This window comes from Myotis myotis, unplaced genomic scaffold, assembly GCF_014108235.1.
Source record: "Myotis myotis isolate mMyoMyo1 unplaced genomic scaffold, mMyoMyo1.p scaffold_m19_p_21, whole genome shotgun sequence".
NCBI classification, from domain to species: Eukaryota; Metazoa; Chordata; class Mammalia; order Chiroptera; family Vespertilionidae; genus Myotis; species Myotis myotis.
In genome coordinates, this window is record NW_023416326.1 from 5,590,083 (window position 1) to 5,611,855 (window position 21,773).

The 21,773-nt window shown below is 50.4% G+C and overlaps 1 protein-coding gene across 4 annotated transcripts; it reads left to right on the forward strand.

The window, feature by feature from the left end:
- Positions 1 to 1,977: 1,977 nt before the first annotated feature.
- On the forward strand, positions 1,978 to 21,651 carry LBR (lamin B receptor). 4 transcript variants are annotated; one of them, XM_036354732.1, is made up of 14 exons: positions 1,978 to 2,097; positions 6,290 to 6,468; positions 8,238 to 8,459; positions 10,393 to 10,476; positions 10,701 to 10,893; positions 12,218 to 12,414; positions 14,320 to 14,374; positions 14,705 to 14,896; positions 15,560 to 15,663; positions 16,571 to 16,696; positions 17,486 to 17,654; positions 19,180 to 19,260; positions 19,359 to 19,481; positions 20,057 to 20,217. In XM_036354732.1, the coding sequence occupies exons 2-14, from the start codon at positions 6,304 to 6,306 to the stop codon at positions 20,215 to 20,217; spliced, it is 1,872 nt and encodes a 623-aa protein (XP_036210625.1). In that variant the 5' UTR covers positions 1,978 to 2,097; positions 6,290 to 6,303. The 4 variants fall into 4 exon arrangements, with proteins under 4 accessions (XP_036210625.1, XP_036210627.1, XP_036210626.1 ...); XM_036354734.1 differs by lacking the exon at positions 10,393 to 10,476; XM_036354733.1 differs by lacking the exon at positions 1,978 to 2,097 and having other exon boundaries at positions 6,304 to 6,468; positions 20,057 to 21,651.
- The last annotated feature ends 122 nt before the right edge of the window (positions 21,652 to 21,773 follow it).

Consider the following 21,773-nt stretch of genomic DNA (forward strand, 5'->3'; position numbering starts at 1 on the left):
TATCAACCTGATCTTTAGTATGAAGTTTTACTTATTTATTTTACAAAAAAAGTATCTTCTTTTATTTCATAAACGGAAAGATGCAAGGCAGGTGTACCTCGAGGGGGAATCCAGTGAAATTTTGTATCTGGGTAGAATGTATGAGAAAAGAATAACATACAGTAGCATTGCTCGGCCTTTAGGGATGGTAACTACTTTAGGTCCCCATGGACCTGGTACTGTAGAGTGTTCTCATTTCGATGTCATTTGCTGCAAAAAAGAAAAAAAAAAAAGAGGTAGCGTTAATAGTACCTTATCCTAGCAGCGGTTCTCAACCTGTGGGTCGCGGTCCCTTTGACGGTCGAACGACCCTTTCACAGGGGTCGCCTAAGATCATCCTGCATATCAGATATTTACATGACGATTCATCACAGTAGCAACATGACAGTGATGAAGTAGCAACGAAAATAATTTTATGGTTGGGGGTCACAACATGAGGAACTGTATTTAAAGGGCCAGAAGGTTGAGAACCACTGTTAGGGGTTACGGCGATTCAGGCTCTGGCCTTTGCCAAAAACCAGGTCGGCTTTCTGACCTTGAAGTGAGGTAGGTGTGCATTTCTGTAGCTCAGGTTGCCACCCAGGACAATTGGAAGTCAGAATTTGCTCTCTGGAGAGGCTGGGATGAACGCATGCATAGTGGGTGTGAATGACCAAGAACAAATGTACTCGATTCTTTTTTTTTTTTTGTATTTCTGGTCATTTTGTCGTTGTAACCAAGAGCCTAAGAGCTCTTCCACCTGACGCTGGACTATAAAAATGCAGAAGCCAGCTTGTTATTACAACTGAACGGCTAGTGCTTCCAACATAGACATTCTCTTAACTTTTTAAAAAATATATATTTTATTGATTTTTTTAGAGAGAGGAAGGGAGAGGGATAGAGAATTAGAAACATCGATCAGCTGCCTCCTGCACACCCCCTACTGGGGATGTGCCTGCAACCAAGGTACATGCCTTGACCGGAATCGAACCCGGGACCCTTCAGTCCACAGGCCGACGCTCTATCCACTGAGCCACACCGGTTAGGGCCATTCTCTTAACTTTTACCTGCTAAGTTAGGGGAACCTGGTAGTTAGTTGGGGCAAGAAATGACTTTGATTACAACCGCGCTGCAAATTGGGGAACTGCCCTGGGCTGGCTTTAAACTCTCAACGGAAGGAAACCAACTACCCCATGACACCTCGAGGGTCAGGACCCAGGGCGGGCAGAGCCGCAGTTCGCCGCGTAATGAGTGACTCAGCTTGTTCGAGGCCAATGCGAAACCCAGACGTGCGGGCAGGGAGCAGGTGGAATGGCACCTCGGTGCGCCAGGAGGCGCGGGGTTGCCGGTGCCCTGCTGCGTTACGGAGCGTTTCCTTACCGCATCTCGGCGGGGGCTCCCCTGAACATCAGCCCCCCTCCTTTCAGCAATCCTCGTGGGCGCCCTGCGAGCTGTGGGGGGCCCTCGGACCCTCCTTCCGGGTCCCCTCCCGCCCACTGGGCCCCAGATCGGTTTCTACCCAAGCTGCCGCCACCGACGCCTCCGGAGCCGCAGCTCGGCCCGCAGGTGCTGGGGGATGGAACCGGGTAAGGAGCGCACGGCTGGCGTTTTAACGAAAAGCACCGGGAGTGGTCACTCTAGGAATTAAGTCTTCTTTGCAGCTTTTTATTCTCTCTCGCGCCCAGCCACCGAGTGGCGGGAACGGGCGGGCGGGGAGCGCGAGGGCCCCTGCGCCGCCGAGATAAGGCGCGGCCGCCAGACGCCCTGGGCGGCACCTGGGCGGACCCGCCGGGCGCCTCTCCCGCCGCCTTCGGGCTCCTCGCGGGGCGGGGCGGACGCGCCACGGCGCACGGCCAATCCCCAGCGCCGGGGACTATTCAAAAACACGAGGAGCCAATGGGAGCCTCGGAGGCCCCCCGGTGGGCGGGGCGAGGAGGGGCGGGGCGAAGAGCGCGCGCCCGGGGCCGCGGGGACGCGAGAGCGCGGGGGGCGGGCGGCGTCGCGCGCGCGGAACTGCCGCAGGGTAGCAGCTCGGCGGCTCTCGCGGAGTCGTGCGTGTCCCCGCGGGACCCGGCGCAGGTGAGCGCCCCCACCCCGCCCCGCTCCCTGCGGGGCGGCCTCCCGGGGGGCGGGCGGGCGGGCGCGGCGGGGGGCGGGGGTCCCGGGCGCTGGGCCTGGGCCGCGGCCTCGCCCTCTCCCTCCCTCCCCTCCTCCGGGTCGCTCGGGGCCGCTGCTGGCGGGGCCGGAGCCGTGCGCGGCCCAGCCCGGCGGGTTGCGGAAATGGAGCTGCCGGGTTCAACTTGGGGACGTTTCCCTCCATTTTGGACGCGCCGCGTCGGTGTAAAAGGGATGTTGGTTGGGGAGGTTTTGGGGCGTCGGTTCCCGGCTCCCGGCCCCCTGCCCCCGCCCTGCAGCTACGGCTCCCCCTCCCGCCCCCCCCAGGTCCGCTCCGAGAGCCTGTTTGACGGGTAACTTGGTGGCTCGGCGGGTCCTGCCCGTGGGGAGCGGGGCAGGCGCGGCCCCGGCGGACGGGGACGGGGGGGACCGGGGGGGGGACGCCCTCGCGCTGGTCGGGTCGCCATGGCCCCGAGGGTCGTGCTCGGCCCGGCCCGCTCGCCTGTGCGGCGCGCTCTCGCCAGGTGTTTCCGCGCAGCCCAGAAACGGATCGTTAGGCAGGTGGGCGCGCTGCTACCAAAGCTCAGTTCCGTGTTGTTGTTTTTATTTAAATTTTAACGCGTTTAAAACTTCCAGAGCGACACCCTGTAGCAGCCTCCAGGGGCCCCGAGGACGCGCTCGATTGCACCGGGGCCTGTTTGCATGCACGAGCTGCAGGGCGGTCAGGCTGGGTGACACTGGACAGCGCCCGGGCGACCCGAGGGTGCAGCCGGGAGCCTGTGTGCGTGCGTGCGTGTCACCTGCTGCGGGAGCCGGGGCGGGGGCCGGCTGCCCCGAGCCCTGGGGACCTGGCAAATAACAAACACGAGCGAATCTGTAACCACACTTGGTAGCAAAGTCCCGCAAAGGACAGGATGGGGGGCTGCGGGAGGGCACCCTAAGTGAGACTGAGCCCCGCGTCCAGGGATGGCTAGCGAGGAGGGGAAGGGAGTGAGTAGGAGGGGAAGGTTTCTTACTTTCCGTTTTTATTTCTCACGGGGGGAAAGCCAGGCCCTTCTGCAACTTTGCAGCCAGGAGGTGGCCTTTCTTTGCATCCCGAGCTGGGGACACGGAGCAAGGCGGGGTTTGGGGGGTGGGGGGGTTTGGGGTGGTTCCTGCTGGGGGTTTACCTGGTGGCCCGCCTTGGGCTCCCGGGTTGAGGGGAAGCTGTCAGACTCCACTTGAACTTCCCGGTTTCCAGTGGTTCTCAACCTTCCGGCCTTTTAAATACAGCTCCTCATGTGCTGACCCCCAACCATAACATTATTTTCGTGGCTACTTCATGACTGTCATGTTGCTACTGTTATGACTCGTCATGCAAATACCTTATCTGCAGGTTGGTCTTAGGCGACCCCAGTGAAAGGGTCGTTTGACCGCCAAAGGGGTCGCGACCCACAGGTTGAGAACCACTGGTTTAGACTAATTTGGAGAAGTGAAGGAGAGATGACTAGAGACCCCGGGTATTCCTCTGATCAGCAGAGGAAAGCAGCCCGCTGTGGGGTTGATGAGTAGTAACCTGTTGGGGCCGGATGGACATGAAGGTAGCAAGCCGGGAGCCTGAGCGAGGGTCTCCTGTTTCCACCGCTGCGGGGGGGGGGGGGGGGGGGGGTGAGCAGAGTTTTTCTGGACACACTTGGCTCACACACCTCCAGGGCAGCCTCTTGGCGCGTCTCTGGCCTCCCTTCGGGGAGTTCCCAATGGATGATAGGATGGATGATATGCTGGATGGTATGTGGGTGTCCTTCCTGGCCAGTTCCCTCCGGCCTGGGTGTTAGGGTGTGATTGCGCCGTATCCTCACCTCTGACCGCCGTGCGTGGGTCCTGTGCCAGTGGGGGCGGGGGCGGGGGTGCTGTTGCTGCTTTCATCTTTGGGAACGTTTGTAAGACGCTGGTTTCGTCAGGCCGGCTGGTTTGCCTTTTCTCTTTCAGCCACCGTGTGGGACATCGCTCTCAAGTCCCAGTTATTAAATTTTTTTTTTTAAATGAGCTTAGAGACCTGCCAAGTGTCCATTAGATATTTTGTTTAACCCCAAATATTTAATCGGTCACGGGAAGATGCCAGTATGGTCTCTGAAAGGTACAGGAGCTGCTCAGGGCCGTTTCAGAAGTTGACAGAGTTGTTTGAAATTTAAGTGGCATCTTTACGTAGAAAGATGTGGCTGCCTTCTCTCACCCCTGGCGGGCCGGCCTTGGAGAACTGGTATCGGTCACAGGGGTGTGATTTTGGGGGGGCCCAGGGAGAAGCGGGGTGCAGAGAAGAGAGGAGGAGGGCACATTTCCTTCCTCTTTCCTGGAACTTGGAGGCTCACGCTACGTGTTGAAATAGGCACAGCTTGCTGTTGTCACCTTCCTTTTTTGTGCCCCTCCTCCCTGCCCCAAGGTGTCCGCTGCCCCTGCCCCCCCAGGGCCCCCTGGTGACTCCTCAGCCAGATGGGACTTGGTCCCCAGAGCTGGGCTCCTCTGCCCTGGGCCCCAGGCCCAAGCCCATTCATCATCACCCCCCAGCCATCTCGCTATCTCGCTATCTGGGCAGGCGCTGGGAAGAAAGCTGTCCATTACCTGACGTGCGAATGAACTGACACCCTCTAATCCCCAGATAAGCAGTTGTGTTTCCTTTCATCTCCCAACCTCGCTGCTATCTTTCTCAAGGAGTGAAGCTTATTAAGTTCTTTCTCAGGTGATTAACTGCAGAAACACGGTGCTTATGAAAGAGTGTTTTCTTGGGGAGGGTAACGTTCTCCTTTCCGAACTCCACAGCCTTCAGAAGTTCTCGAATGTTGTTCTTGTTACAGAATCCGCTCTTTGCCGGAGCTGGGTAAGCATGCATGTTATGCTCAGGTGGTATGTCGGCGGTTGCTTAGTTGGTGAGAAGAAGGTGATTTAGGGGGAGACGTCTCCATGGTAACCGCCTGCTTCTTAGCTTCGGCCCAGCTAGTGTGGTTGGTGTTGGAGGTCAGGGGCACGGTGTGAATCTGCTGGGCAGGAGGGAGAAGTTTACTACCTGAGAGCTGGGGCGCCCAGCGGTCAGCTGATGTCTAGAAAAGGGCGGCAGACAGGCCTCATGTAAGTAGCAGTTTCTGTAGGTTGCTGTGGCTTCTGAGTGTTCATACAAGGCTTTGTGGGCCGTGTTTTGGTTCAGTGGCGAAGCATGTTGTAACGGGATAAAGGCCAGGTGTGCACCAGCCCGGGTATGAGGTTGGCCGTGACTCGGTATGCATTTGGAACTTCAGCTGCAAGACCTGAAAACTTGAAAGAAAGGCCCCCCAAATTTGCTGTTCATTATAGATTTGGAATTTTTTTCTCCCTGTTATGGGTTATAACAGTGATGGCGAACCTTTTGAACTCGGCGTGTCAGCATTTTGAAAAACCCTAACTTAACTCTGGTGCCGTGTCACATAGAGAAATTTTTTGATATTTGCAACCATAGTAAAACAAAGACTTATATTTTTGATATTTATTTTATATACTTAAATGCCATTTAACAAAGAAAAATCAGCCAAGAAAATAAGTTTGCGTGTCACCTCTGACACGCGTGTCATAGGTTTGCCATCACTGGGTTATAATAATGCTAATTATACATCCTTGATTTTTCTAGACAGTCTGTTTCATGGTTTGTTGTTTTTAATGAAGGTAATTATATTTAAAAACCGAATATATTTTTTAAGTCTTTGTATGACCAGATACAAATTTATAAATCAGAAAATGGATCCTTTGTGAGAGTGTGCCTTGTTGATTGGCAGGTAATGTGGTCACCGGAGGTGATAGCGTTTCGCATAGGCAGCCATGTGGTGTGTTACTGCTGAGTGTCACACGGGCCCTAGGGACTGAGTTGTCCTGTGTGAAGTGATTCCCAGGGAGACACAACAGGCAGAAGGGCCTCTTCTGTACTGTGCTGACTCGACAAAACAGTTCACATTCCTTTAGCTTTCGTATCTCACCTTTAAAATAAGGGGGGGGGGGCACACCCTCCCCTCCAATGATCTTTTTGACCCTAAAATCTTGACCAGTTAAAGTTTTGGAGAGTTGTGTTTTAGTGTCCGATCTGAGAAAAAAAAAAAGGACAAATGTAAGTGTGTATTGCACTGACTCCCCCTTTTTTATCTTTAAAACTGTTCAGACTGATTTGCAAAAATGCCAAGTAGGAAATTCGCCGACGGTGAGATGGTAAGAGGCCGATGGCCTGGGAGTTCACTGTATTATGAGGTGGAGATTCTGAGCCATGACAGCAAGTCCCAGCTTTACACGGTCAAATACAAGGACGGAACGGAGCTGGAGTTGAAGGAAAGTGACATCAAGGTAAGCGCTCCTCTGAGTCACCGTGCGTGTTTATACTGGGGGGGAGGTTGGCGGGGGAGGGGGGGGCGGTAACTGACTGTAGGTGTGGTTTTGAGGTTAGAGCCGTCAGTTCTGGCTCCGTGTGAAGGCGCAGGGTCGCGCTGCTGCGCTGGGTCAGATCCTGTTTTGGCTCCGGGAACGTATGAGTGAGACAGCGCCCTGTTCCTGAGAAGGTGCCCGGCCACTGGAGAAGGCGATGCTTCCCGGGTCGGTCCTGGTTTCATCCGTGGGGTGACAGGCATTTGGGGGGTTAGGGAAGGCTCCTCGAGGTGTGGCCCCTGAGCCGAGTGCTGAGACAGAATAGGAAGCTGGGGGGGGGTAGGGGGGGGGCTCCGCAGAGGGCAGCAGGCCAGAGGCCTGGCTGGGGGACACAGCCAGGTGCTGCCAGGGTGTGGGGGGCGAGGCACAGCGGAGGTGGCGTCAGAACTGGAGGGGTTAGGGCTTCATCCCGAACACGGGATTCAATCAGGAGAGTGACATTCATTAGATTTGAGTCTGGCCTCTTCACCCTATCTGGTGAGGGCCTGGGCCTTAAGATACCCGATCCGTGACGTAGAAGTACTTACAAAGGAAAAAGATGTATGAAATAAGTTCTTTTTATTATTGGGTTCAACAGATATAAAATTCCTTTGTCAAAATGCTATAAAAATTTCTACACACCTATTTGCATTTCCGTTCCTTGTTTGCACCCATAGCCTTGGCACCATAGCGTGAGCGCTCAGGGCAGGGCCTGCAAAGCTTTTGTGTTTTTTTTGTTTGTTTGTTTGTTTTTGTTAAATATATTTTATTGATTTTTTTTACAGAGAGGAAGGAAGAGAGATAGAGAGTTAGAAACATCGATGAGATAGAAACATCGATCAGCTGCCTCCTGCACATCTCCCACTGGGGATGTGCCCACAACCCAGGTACATGCCCTTGACCGGAATTGAACCTGGGACCCTTCAGTCCGCAGGCCGACGCTCTATCCACTGAGCCAAACCGGTTTCGGCGCCTGCAAAGCTTCTGAATAAAGGGACAGACAGTGGCTATCCCAGGCTTTTGGGCTTGTTGTGTCCGCATGCGGAGCAGCTCCAGGCAGCCGGAGGGGAGCGGGCATGGCTGTGCACCAACTAAACTTGATTTCCCGACCCTGGAATGGGAACTTCAGAGCATGCTCACGTGTCACCAAGTCTCCTTTTGATTTTGTTTGCGACCAGTTAAAAATCGGACAGCCACGCTTCACCCGGGGCCACCCGAAACAGGGGGGAGGGATTGGCCGGGAAGTTTGCCTTCCCAGGTCTGGGGCCCTGGGAACCCCGGCGAGGGCAGGTGAAGCGTCATAAGGAATCCAAGCTGCACTCATTTCCGAGGTCTGCCTGTGGGTGTTGTTCCGAGTGAAACTGGGGCTACTCTTCCCGCTATTGTTTGTGTGCAGGTTTCTTTTGCCCATCATCTCAGCTTTAATCAGTGTCATTGTAACCCTTCTTGTCTCTGTTCTTGGGGAAACGTACAGCTAGTTGGTTTAAACACAGTCATTTCCGGCAACGCTTCAAAGAAGAATCGGGAGAGGAAAGGCTGCATTTGTCTCCTGAGAGAGGGGTCATTAGAGCAGCATCCTCGTTGGCTCGTCAGCCGTCTCAGGCCCCGGCATTTCCCGGCTGGTGTTAGCGTTCATGGAACCAGTGATGGCCTCTGCTGCCTCTGGAATGTGGGTGTGTCTGCATGTGGTATGACGTCTGCTCCCCCTCCAGCCTTTAGGTTCCTTTAGGCAAAGGAAAAGTGGCTCAACTTCCAGCTCTCCGTCCAGACGACGAGGGAGTCGGTCAAGGTCGCGCTCCCGCTCCCCCGGCCGCTCCCGCTCCCCCGGCCGAGCAGCTAAGGGTTCCCGCCGGTCCGCCTCTGCCTCACACCATGTGGACATCAAGGAAATGAAGAAGGAAGTGTTGGAAGTGAAGTTGACTCCACTGGTATTGGTATGTGTGCACGCCTCCGGGACATCTTTATCCTTACACAGTGTTTACTCTGTCCAAACTCCGAATTCCCTTTGCGGATCTGGTCACTCATATTATTTGCAGTTAATAATATGAAAATGTCAGTGAAACATCAAATTCTAAGGTAATGATTATGGCAGATTTCATAAAAAAAAAGAATGTTTGGAATAGAAGGTACAAAACCTTTAAGTGCCAATGAAAAAGAATGTTTTTAAGTTATAAGACTGCTATTTAATACTGTGTATGTGTTTTTCTTAATATGCTTTTAAAAAATACTGATTTTAGAGAGAGAAGGAGGATAGAGAAATATCGATCGGTTGCCTCCTGCACACCCCCGACTGGGGATCGAGCCCACAACCTGGGCATTTGCCCTGAGCAGGAATGGAACCTGTGACCTCTTGGTTCATAGGTCGATGCTCAACCACTGAGCCACACCGGCTGGGCAATATTGTGTTTTTAAAAAGCAGTTTTTAAGTATGTAATAGACATAGATTGTAGTTTGAACTGAGTTAAGTTTTTATAGCTTATAAAAGCTCAGGTATAAAATGAATATATTCTGGCCCCCTTGGCATTTATATACTCGATCGCTTTTCCTTTCAAAGATTGTTTTAATGGATTTACTTTAAAAGTCCAAGCTTGGAACCCTCAGGGTATGTGGGCCTATAAGGATCTTGTACAATGAACATTTTAGATAGTGGACCCAACAAATTATTTTTAAGTAAAAAGAATTGAATGAAGGTAATTTTTCATTTATTCATTTATTGTTACCTTTTATGGATAAAATGCTCATAGATTTTTAATAGCCTTAAAAAATAGCATATGTACATACTGTTTTGTAGCCAGATTTAAAAACTTTTGGAAATTAGCAATAACCTCTGCATTAGGATTTCCACGTCATTTTTTATGGTATTGTTTGGATTACACCATGTTACATGTATGTAACAGAATTGTTAAATTCAGCTCCCTTATTGGTGGACATTCAGCTTTTTCTGTTTAAATTTTCACTATTATAAACAAAGTATTCTTATGCAACGTCTGATACTTCCTTTGCTACGTCAGATGGATAGAGCAGATTTGAGGCTTTTGCCAAATCACTTCAAGACAGTGCGTACCAGCATCGGTAGTGTATGCCTGCCCATTTTCTCATTCTGGGTATTGTTATAACTTCTTTTGCCAATATCATTGTCACAGATTTTCCACTCACCATCTTAACTTGCGTGTTGAGAATTACTCGTGAGTCGGACCATTCCATCAGTGGCTCTCTGATATTGCTGGTCAGGGCGCAGGTGAAGGAGCAGGCGCTGGGGGCCACTTCCGCGTTCTCATTTTTAGAACTTAGTGGCCACGGGATTTCACAGTGATCCCTTGTAGCCCTGCCCCCCCCGTGCCCGCACCATGGCATGGAGGATGGGGCGTGGCACCGGGAAGACCGGACGTAAGCTGCATGTGGCTTTGAACATCACCTCTTCCTTGTTCTTGTTGTATCTTTTGCAATACTTTGCCCACTATTTCTTACCTTCCCATTACGGGCTATTTTGGGGGCAGTGAATGTCTTCTCATCATTTTTTAAAACCACTTCATGAAATAATTGGCCAATTTTTACTTCTCTAACTCTCATAGTAAATATTAGCATATTTGTTATTGAACAATGAAATGATAACATTGAGTCTAATTATGCTTAAAAGACCAAAGAACTTATGTGGAATCTGTACTGTAAAATCCAGTCTTTTGAAGATGGGGAAATTCTAGCAGTTTTACTCCTTTTCCTTTTTAACAACAGTATCCTGAATTCTTCACAATGAAAGCTGTGAAAATCGTTGGCTTTATTTACCACAACAGTCAAGATTTGCCATCAGGTTACTTTTTAATAAGTTACGGCTCATGTGGTTAAAATGCTTTATGTCCTTCACTTTAGAAGCCGTTCGGAAATAGCATCAGCCGGCACAACGGGGAGCCAGAGCAGCGAGCGCGGAACGCCGTGCCGCACGGGAGCGCGCAGGTACCGGCTCACCTCGCCTCGGCCTCTGGTTAAGGGACCTTCCCTAAGGAAGCGCGTTGAAAGCCACAGTACCTCTTCCATCTTTTCCCATTGGGACTGAATATAATTTAATGAATTTATCCTTATTAGTTTATGGCTATATTGCGCTGCTGAGTTAGTTAATGTGGTAGCATTAATGATAACGACTGATTACAGATAATTAGTGCCTTTTACTTTTTAACCAGGAACAATTCCCTTTGTCACAAGAAAGTAGTTACACGTCTACACAGCACAGCCTTCGTCCAAGAAGAGAAGAGAGCAAATTTAAAAAAACAGACTTAGAGGAAGAAAGAATCGTTACGAAAGGACCTACATTGTTGAGAACCTGGGACGTGACAGCCACACAGACGAAGGACTTGGAGTTCGGAGGAGTCCCTGGTAGGTGTCAGAGCCGGGCTGAGCGGGGGCCGGGGGCCGGGCCAGCGGGAGTTGTGATAAAGTGAACAGGAAAGGCCTTTCTCTGAAGATCTGAAGCGGGCCAGGCAAAGAGCCAGGTGGGAGCCCAGGGAGGAGGGAAGGCGGGGGGTGGGGTGGGGTGGGGTGGGGATGAATGAGGGAGGTGGGCGGGACGAGATCAACAAAGATTTTGTGTGCATATGGGCATAACCTGTAACCCATAACCCACAGGACACAGACAATAGGGTGGTGAAGGCGGGCGGTGGCGGGGGGCAGGCTACAAGAGGTCAACAATAAAGATTAAAAAAAAAAAAAAGGAACAGCAGGTCCAAAGGCCTGAGGTGGGAGCCTTTTATTGATTTCAGAGAGAGGAGGGAGCGGGAGAGAGAGAGTCACTGATCGGCTGCCTCCTGCAGGCCACCTACTGGTTCTCGGGTTGACACTGAGCCACACCAGCTGGCCAGGTGGGAGCATTTTTGAGGATTATAATGGAGTAGAGAGGGTGCCAGAGTGGCTGTAGATGTTTAGCAATCTGTTAGGTTTTGATCAAAGAAGCGATAGAAGGAAGGTTGGCGTGGACGATCAGGGACAAGGAAATCTGCTCGTCAGCCCTGCGGTGACGGCCCAGCGTGGGCAGGAGGGGGGAGGCTGTGGACATGGGATGGGGCATGGGCCTGCCCCACCTGCCAGGCGGGTTGATTATGAGTCAAAGATCTGAGGTGCTCAGAGGCTTGGAGTTATTAAGTGGGCGGTGCTGGAGTTTTACGAGCCAGGAGAGGAAAGTTCTTCTTGGCAAATGGCTTCCTTGCTTGATCTTGTAAGTTGTCTAGCTGCTCCATTAAAGATGGCGCCCAGCATCCACTCTGGCCGTGTTACCTGAAGGTGATGCTGTTTTAATTGTTAGAAACTTACAAAGCTTTAAAGACCAGGCTGATAATCGTTGGCTGTTCCGATCTTAATTTGCTGGGTTTTCAGTGTTCTAGAGCTTGGGTGTGAGCTGTCAGTGCTGGGCAGCTGCTGTGTTACTGCTTTGGGACCAGGGTCGCTTGCCCTCAGGACATGATACAGATTAGAGCTTTTTTTAAAAAAAATCTTTATTGTTGAAAGTATTACATAGGTCCTCCCCCGCACCCCTCCCCATTAACCTCTTGAGATTAGGGCTTTTTGATGATACACTGAAAATTGGTTTCAAGCAGCTGGCCAGACTAGAGTTCTGGCCTTAAAAAACCCAAATGATTCTTGAAGAAAAACAACAGAAAACACTGGGCTGGAAATTGAGCCTTGAATGTTCCCTGATTGTCTGCAGGTGCGTTTCTTATCATGCTCGGCCTGCCCGCCTTCCTCTTCCTGTTGCTGTTGACGTGTAGGCAGAGGGAGCCCAGTCTTCTGAACTTCCCGCCTCCTCTGCCAGCTCTGTCTGATCTGTGGGAAGCCAGAGTGTTTGGGGCCTACCTCCTCTGGTTTTGTGTTCAGGCTTTGTTCTACTCGCTGCCGATCGGGAAGGTAAGTGTCTGCCGGGGCGGGGCGGGGCCCTGCGTTTCCTCCCTCTCCATGCTCACGTGCACAAGGTCACGGCAGGTCTGCGCTGAGAGCTGTCCTCGCTCCCAGCGACCCTCACTTAGTCTGGTAAGCCTTTGCCCTTGAACCCTGTAACACCTGCCTATTAAGTGGAACCTTAAAACTCGGATTGAGGTTTCTTGTGTAACTTTGCAAGCCAAGTAGAAAAGGATAAACTATTGTGCAAAATAGCCTAATGGTAGAGGTTAAAAAAAATCCCCCCCCAGTAAAAGTTATTTCAGATACAGGATTTAAAGTGATCAGTTGATAAGCTACTGAGCTTAGTGGATTCAGCCTGCACTTTTTACTTATTATTTTTTAAATATATTCTTAAAATACCTTTTTATTGATTTTAGAGAGAGGGATAAAAACGTCGATGAAAGAGAAACATCGATCGACTGCCTCCTTCACACCCTGTGATGGGGATCAAGCCTGCCACCCAGGCCTGTGCCTGACTGGGAATTGAACTGCTGACCTGTGGCTTATGGGTCGATGCTCGACCACTGAGCAACACCAGCCAGGCTATTCTTAATATGAGTTTCTGATTTTCTGAAATTTGTCGTCAGGAACATTTAATGTTCTTTCAGCCTCGTGCAGTGTCTAAAATTTGTCCTCGTTGCTAAGTGTAGTTTTTCCTTCTTTCAGTAGAGGACTTGGATAGACTGAAAGGAACAAGAGATCCCTAAGCAATAAATAATTCATCTAGAGATCTTGTTCTTAGGGCTTTGCAAATGTACCAGCTGTCTGTAAACCAAAGGATCAGGTTTGCTAGGACTGGTGGATGCCAGTGACGGGACTAGAGCTGCAGACTTAAATATTTGGAATCTCACCATCACATCCTTGGCTGTCGCGAGGACTGTTGTGATATAGACATTCAGCCTCTCCAGTGAAAATCACAAATTCAGATTAATTTCGGTAAGGTGAGCTCAAACTAGATAAGATTTGTTAAGAAAAGCAGTTTTGATGCCTACATTACCTATCTATCATCTATCTATATATATACACACACACACACAGAAAAATAGAAACCGAAAACCCAAGGCAGTATTTGAGAGACACCTTTAATAGGTAAGTGTCAGTTGGAATTAGCATGTGGGGTTTTGCTAATCCTGTGATCTGAAACGGTATTACATTTCTCCTGGGTGCCCTTTCATAGCTAATGAAAGGGTAAAGGAGTGTAGCCCACGGAAAATGATACCATGTTAGTATTTGGCAGTTTAAAATTTCTTGCAATTTTCAGTAGTTATTTTGGGTGGTAAACGTGGCTGCCATTGGACAAGAGGGCTTTTCCCTTGAACTCGTCCCGTTCAGGTGGTGTGTTTCTCAGGTACCTGTGGCCTGGACACCCGGGGCCTGAGAGGAGCTGAGTGGTCCCAAAACAAAGTGCTCAGGCTCTTATGGAGGAAACAGAATCCCGTTAATGACGAAGTCGGGGAGCGTAGGTGTGTAAATGGCAGAGCACGTCGGTATCAGTGCGTATCATCAGCTGGCGCATGGGCCAGAGCGGGTGGAAAGGGCCCCCCACGCCAGTGTGAGCAGTGGGCTGTCCCTGGAGATTCTGAGCTTGAGCTGAACCTCCAGGTGTTCCTACAGCCCACCCACGTGGGGCGGCTCTTGTGATGGTCTCATACACGGAGCAGTTACTATCAGGTGCATATTTAGGACAAGCTCCTGAGGGTGGGCTCGCTTCATCCAAGCGTTTGCCGTTAAGATATTTGAAACCTGTTGCCAAATTTCCCTGCCAAAAGGCAGTCCTCCTGGGACGAGAGGTTTGAGGGACGTTAGAAGACATCTAGCATATGACACTAGTGCTGTTTCTAAGATTTCACATTCAGTTTCTTTTCTTTCAAGGTGGTAGAAGGAACACCCCTGGCCGATGGAAGAAGACTCCAGTACAGGCTAAATGGTGATTTTTTTAAGACTCAAATTAATGACTTAAAGCTCAGAAGTGTTGAGTGTAAACCCCCAGAGTCGATTACACCAGAACAGTAAACAGTAGCCTCTCTCGCTGGTCTGAAGGGCATGCACGTGAACTGTTCATACCTGCAGCCAGCGTGTAAAAGTACTTGAGAAGTTATCTGAGAGACAGGCATCTGTATAGATTGCCTGTTCATGTTTGTGCATGTTTGGCCTGAATAATGAAATTAGGACTTTAAAAATAACCTTGTGTTCTTCTGTACTGGGAGCCATCTCACGTGCATGCTGGGCTGACGTGGGTGTTCTTGCCTTTTTTAAGGGTTCTATGCTTTCATCCTGACGTCGGCAGCCGTGGGAGCCGCTCTCTTCTGGGGCGTGGACCTCTGCTTCGTGTACCACCATTTCCTTCAGTTCGCACTGGCGGCCCTCGTGTTTGCTGCCGGCCTGAGTGTTTATCTCTACGCGCGGGGCCTGCGTGCGCCCCGGGGGGAACTGTCTCCGGCCAGCTCTGGTGAGCAGTGTGGGGAGTGCACCCCCTCACCCTTACCCCACCCTCACCCCCACTCCCAGGCTTATGCACAGTGCCTTTCCAGCTTCAGTTTATAGGCAGGGAAGAGAAATAAAGACAAATAAAAAGATGGAGAAAAAAATTTAAAAAAAAAAGAAACTTAAACTATATTTCTTAATACTTTCTTGTTTCTCTTCCCTTCTTTAGTCACTTGATGACAGTAAGACATTTTAGTAACTTATTATAGTAACATTTTAGTAAAGGTTAGTAGTGTCATAATTTATGACAAATATTATTTTGTCCCAAGTAATAAATAGCCTTTAAAAAAACAGCACAACAAAGAGATTTCAAATTGGTTGATTCTGACCTAAAGTATTTAAGCTTTCAGAAAATTAAGTTGCTTATTTAGAAACATTATAAGCTACATTAAAAAGTATTCAGTTCCCTTAAAGTCAGGGATCTGGCCCCACGCTGTGCGGCAGGTGGACGGTCCAGGGGGCCGGCGCCCCGCTGCTCAGCCCCGGGTCCTCCTGCTCGGGGGGGGGGGGGGGGGGGGGGGGGGAGTGGACCCGGGCGGAGGACGGCTGTGCCTGTGAGAGCCTCACAGTTGGGTCTGGAATAGGGTGTTGCCCAAAAGCTGTGTGAACAAGGACTGTCCCTTCTCAGGAAACGCCATCTACGATTTCTTCATTGGCCGCGAGCTAAACCCTCGGATCGGGACTTTTGATCTCAAATACTTTTGTGAACTGCGCCCGGGACTGATCGGATGGGTATGTGTTTGGTTTTTTTAAAATTTCAGTTCAGTGGTGCAATTGGTCTTGGACTTAGAATTACAGACAGTTTTAAGGAAGCGGTGGGTGGTATATTTTAGGAATAATTACAGCTTTCCCTAAATCTGCCTACTTAAAGTATTTTCTTACGGCGAATATAGTCCAGAGGTTAAGATGCCCTGGTACAGGTTATTAAACCTTAGAAGGGTTTATTTTCACAGTTGTTTCTATTTATGTAGGAAAGAGGTAGAGTTGGTGGATTCATGTAAGGAAAAAGAACAGACGTATTTCAGGCGCGTAGAGTTGCAACAGTAAAGAGTCCCCTTAGATCCATTCCTCCACTTCCCAGTGTTAGCATCTGGCACAGCCACAGCCATGATCCGGGCAGCACAGCCACTGGGACAGGTTCCCACGCGGGCCTGGCTCTGTGGATCCTATGCAGCCCCCAGTCACTTCTGGTTACTGTGCTTTGGTCTTTCCTTGTCTCCTGGACCTTGACCCTTGAGGATGACCTTTCACTGGGTTAGTCCAGTGCTTTCTCCTTTTTTATTCTCACCGAGGATATGTTTTTATTGATTTTGAGAGAGAGAAACATTGATCGGTTGCCTCCCTTATGTGTCCTGATCTGGAATCGAACCCACAGCCTTTTGGAGTATGGGACCATGTTCCAGCCAGCTGAGCACCCTGCCAGGCCCAGTGTTTCCTCATGGTCGGAGTGATGCACTTGGGCAAGACCACCACAGACACGACCTTCTGTCCTCTCAGTGCCCCTGTCCAGGGTTCACGGGTGACATGCCTCATCACCATGGCGGTGGCTGAGAAAGCTGGCGTCGCCCCTCTGCCCCCCCGTGGGTGCTAAGGACCTTCTCCGAGGGCCCTGGGGATGATTCTGGCCCTTTGGTTTCAGGTGGTGATTAACTTGGTGATGCTTTTGGCTGAGATGAAGTTACAGCACCGAGCTGCTCCGTCCTTGGCGATGATTCTGGTGAACAGCTTCCAGCTCTTATACGTGGTGGATGCGCTCTGGAATGAGGTAACTAGTTTCAAAAGCAGACGCCTCTGTGTGTGGGTGAGTAACCTGCCCGCTGGGCCTCGCTTCTACACCAAGTGAGGCGGTGCCCCGGATGGAGGGATGGCAGTCCCTGGGGTGCTCTGAGCCGATGTGGGGTGAACACAGGCAGATGGTGGGTGTCTGCAGGCGTCCAGGGCCACCTGCTCACGCTCACCAAATGCTCAAGGGTTGGATTCACTTCCTTAATTTACCATGAGAAGTGGCCGTGTTGCCAGGTAGCTTATTTCCTTAAGTGGAAAATGTACCGAAAAGTTAGATTCTGATTAGAAATGACATTGGTGCCTGTGGACTAGAAACATGCAGCTGGCGATGTCATTCCTCCTTCAGCAAACATCCCTGAGCACGGGCTCCGTGGCAGACAGGCAGGGTGCTGGGGGGTGAGGCGGAGCCACGGGTCCTGGCTGTTTGCCTCCTAGTCTGGGGGGGAGCGCGAGACTCGGGGGTCACAGTGCAGGCACACTCGCTCAGCCCGCAGGAGTGGCAGCCTCGGGGAAGCCCCGGGTCTGGGGAGCTTTAGCTGAGGTCAGAGAGGGTGTCCTGGGCGGAGGTGTGGGGGCACACGAGGCATTTCGGAGCCCTGTGGTGTCGGGGTCAGAGGGACGGGATGGAGACGCAGGCCAGGAACCCAGGCTCCCCCTCCCCAGCCCCTTAGGAATTCGACTCTAAACTAGACGTCACTTGAATACTTTACACACAGAAACTTGCCCCCACGCTCTGTTTCAACCCTCCCTTCCCGCGCCTCGCCCGCAGGAGGCCGTGCTGACCACCATGGACATCATCCACGACGGCTTCGGCTTCATGCTGGCCTTCGGGGACCTGGTGTGGGTGCCCTTCGTCTACAGCCTCCAAGCCTTCTACCTGGTCCTCCATCCCAACGAAGTGTCCTGGCCGCTGGCCGCTCTGATTGTCGCTCTGAAACGTGAGTGTTCATTTCCCTCTGGGCTCCGAACGCAGCGTGCCTGTGCCTCCGTGTTTGTGTGACACGCCCTTTTCAGTGGCCGTAATGAGCTCAATTGGAAGCGAGCTGTGACGGGTGAGTGGTAAGGCGTTTGCAAAGAGAATGGATGCCTCATGCTTAGGTTCTTTATAGGTCTCTACTAGAGAGAGATCTTTAGGATTTTTTATTGACAGTGGACATTCAGGGGGCGTGATTAGCTATTCCTAGCCCTTCAGAAGGGGTTCCCCTGATAGCCGCTGGGGTAGCCAGGACATACTATGGACTGTATGCCCATGCGCTACCTTACATCCCAGGACTTAACTGCCAGTTTGTGCTGCTTCATCCCCTCACCTGGCCCCCCAACCTGCCTCCTATCTGGCAACTATCAGTTTGTTCTAAAGAGGGAATTTTTATATCAACCAGTTTGCTTGTAAATTTAACCCTTTGTACGCCATAAGCATCTATAGGCACGGTACATTCAAAATATCGTTGCGTGGCAGTGAACTGGTTGTTTTAGTAATGACTCTTTTTCTGGTGGCACCTCTGAGAGGAGAGGAGTCCTGCCTTCTTAGGGCTTCCCTTCCACCAGGGGAAACAGACGCAGACGCTCGCAGGAGGCCCATGGAAGGACAGAGGGACTGGTCGAGAGACCTTCTCGCTGGAGGATATGGGGTTCGGTCTGAGTTTTAGTGGGTGAAATGTGTGGGAAGAATGAGCAGTAGCTGGGGGATGTGGTGTGGACGAGCTTTAAGGGCCATCTGTCTACACCAGTGATGGCGAACCTTTTGAGCGTGGCATGTCAGCATTTTGAAAAACCCTAACTAAACTCTGGTGCCGTGTCACATATAGAAATTTTTTGATCTTTGCAACCATAGTAAAACAAAGACTTATATTTGTGATATTTATTTTATATATTTAAATGCCATTTAACAAAGAAAAATCAACCAAAAAAATGAGTTCGCGTGTCATAGGTTTGCCATCACTGGTCTACACTGTCGCTTACCTCCACCAGAGGGCGGGCGAGGAGATGGGCACTGAGCTTCAGGTAGGGCTAGTTCTGCCACTAATTGGGGCCCTGGCACAAGAGGAAATTCTGGTTTGGTTTACCCAGGTCGACCTGTGGGAAGGTATGTTACAGGTGAGCTAATCATAGGAATCGTTTACCACTTTCATAGCCAGTAAGAGGCCAGGACTGTTCGCTTGGGCATTCTGAAGTACAGCTACCGACTTGTAGGACTGCAGCGAGATTTGGCATGTATTGAAGTGCAAGACGCGGTACTGAGTCTGAGCTAGAGTTTTAATGAACCAAAGTGTTCATGTGCAGCCGGCAGGCAGCGTAACTCACAGCACAGACAGCCTGTTCTTCATTAGCCTAGCTCCAGACCTGGCTTCACTGTAACGTGGGCTGCTATGGATGGAAGCAGTGTGAGACGTTTGCTAAATTTCCTCAGAGCTCAGAAATAATGGCTAAGGGAAACTGCTAACATGAATTCTTAAAAATTTACAGTTTGTGGATATGTAATCTTCCGATGTGCAAATGCTCAGAAAAATGCATTCCGCAAGAATCCCGCTGATCCAAAGCTTGCACGTAAGCACTGGTTTTATATTTATCGCATTTGTGTTGCATAAATATCATGTCTCTATTTGCCGACATGCCATTACAAATGTGTTTTTATTTTCATATAGATTTAAAGACCATTCATACTTCAACGGGAAAGAATCTTCTAGTTTCCGGATGGTGGGGCTTCGTTCGCCACCCCAACTACTTGGGCGACCTCATCATGGCCTTGGCCTGGTCCCTCCCGTGTGGTAAGCACCAGGAGCGCTCACCTGACTCCGTCCACAGGACTGTCCTTCATTGGGACATCGTGGGCAGAGCCCAGGGCAGACGCTCCTCCCTGTCTGTGGACACGCGGGGCCTCGTTCCTCTGGCTTCTGCGGGGAGTTAGGGACTCACAGGGCCTGAAGTTTTCCTTGAAACTTCTAAAAGCAAATGTGCAGTTTTAAACTCTGCCTGATGCTTTTGGCTAAGCAGCATATGTGGGAGTTAATTTCACTTGTTATCCCCGACTCAGTGTACACACTGGGACACTGCTCTGCAGCAGCGAAGGCCGATCTGTCTTCTACCAGCCTGGCCTGCTCGGCCGCCCCACGCCACTGAGCACCAGGGGCCGGCGGGAGGTTTGCCTCCAGCGGGAGGACAAACGCCCTGACCACAGTGGGTGGTTAGAGAGGATTAATCACACTTATCTGATGATCTTTTAGTTCAGATCCCGCCTCTGCCACCCCCAGCGGGACCTTCTGAGCTGGTTTGGGGCAAGCAGAACAACTGGCTAGGGTACGGTTTGGTAAACACAACACTGACGCTGTCCCGTCGCCCCCAGGTTTCCAGCACGCCCTGCCCTACTTCTACGTGGTGTACTTCGCCGTGCTGCTCGTGCACCGCGAGGCCCGGGACGAGCGCCAGTGCAGGCGGAAGTACGGGGTGGCCTGGGACCAGTACTGCCAGCGCGTGCCCTACCGCATCGTCCCCTACGTGTACTGACCTCCCGCCGCACCCCAGGGGCCCTCGCGCGTCGCACCGAGAGCTTCTGTAAGCGCCGTTCTGAGCCAGGACTGTGGAGCCACGTAGGCAGTCTTTTACTGTAGCCCGAGTATGATTTCCAAACCATGGCATTCAACACGAGGAAAGACAGAGATGTTAAGACTTTGCATTCAAATAGGAAATGTCTAGCCCTTAAAAATCTGCAAGCCAGTCTCATTATTGCCCTGAGAAGAACTTTCCATGTTTATGGGTTTGATTTTAAAATGCCGGTCTTGTTTTATAAACACTGTTACAGTGACAGTGGAGTGTGTTTTACTGCAGGAAGAGAATGGCATTTGCCTTCAAGTTGAAGTAAGAGGTTATTCGCAGCGCTGTTCAAGGGACACCATTCGTAGTAGCTTGCTTACCCTGAACTTCTGAACCTGCCTTCGGAAATGTAAATACATAGCCTTTATGTAATATATGGTGACTCTGGGTTTCTCTGTACAGTATTTTGAATGTGAAATAATTGTCAGGACTAAGTATCTTAACAAAAACATTTGCAGTATTTTAAATTAAGTTCTGTAAAGTAATACATGTGAATTATAATTTTTGAAACAGAATTCATTTGGTATTTTGTAAAAGATGCTATTAAGACATAGGAAGGTATTTTTCTTAATCCAAAGTTTGCAAATTAGGCTTTTCTACCTCAATTGCAGGTGTGTGTTTGCCTTTATAAACTTGCAAATAGAAAAAAAAAAATATTAGAATAAATATATATTTTTGGAGTAACATCCCTATTTAAACATTTTTACACAGATTGGTGGTTGAAGACTTGCCATTTCAGGCTAATATTTTTATATGTTTTTGACTTTTTTAAACTGTGTTTTTGCTACTGCTGAGCTCATGCAGTGAATACTGTATTTTGTACATTCTTTATATTCCAAAACTCTGCTGCCTGTGAGGGATTGTGGCATTCAGCTAAAAACAATGCAAGGGAATAGTTTAAAATCTTTCTCTCTTAGTCTAATAGATGTAGCTTTAGCTGTTAAATTCTAGTTAATAGTCTCACTATTAATTGTTCTGTAAGGAAAGCAAATCCACTAAACTTCTGTATTTGAATTTCAGTTCTCAGTACCTTAAACACACGGGCATGTAGTAAGTACAGTGCAGATGTTGAGTTGAAGGATGGATTTCACATGAGCCATGTGGGTCTGCGCGTTCATCCGCACTGCAGCGAGTGCGTCAGTTCAGTGCTGTGCGCAGAGGCGGGTGTGCGTAGCGCCCTGTAGTCCCCAGACACTGTGCTTCCCCCTGGCTCACCAGGGAGGCTCTGGGGACGGAGGAAGGACACGGACTTCTCTCCCCCGGAATGAGAAAGCGCCTGGCACCAGCTACCTTTTGCTTTTTGTGTTTTAAGTTGGAAATGTTGGAAATAAAGCGATAGGATCTGGAGCCTTGGTTTTCCTTCCTTTGCGTGTAACTCTGGGATCACTGAGACCGGAACGGGCGTCCTTAGATTACACGCCCCCAGACATCTTTCCCTTTTTGTTTGCGACGCTCCTGGACCACAGGGC

Coding starts and splice junctions, on each gene's coding strand:
- LBR (XM_036354732.1), top strand. CDS start 6,304: ATGCCAAGTAGGAAATTCGCCGACGGTGAGATGGTAAGAGGCCGATGG. Junction 6,469..8,237: donor TGAAGGAAAGTGACATCAAG/GTAAGCGCTCCT, acceptor CTCCCCCTCCAG/CCTTTAGGTTCCTTTAGGCA. Junction 8,460..10,392: donor AGTTGACTCCACTGGTATTG/GTATGTGTGCAC, acceptor CCTTCACTTTAG/AAGCCGTTCGGAAATAGCAT.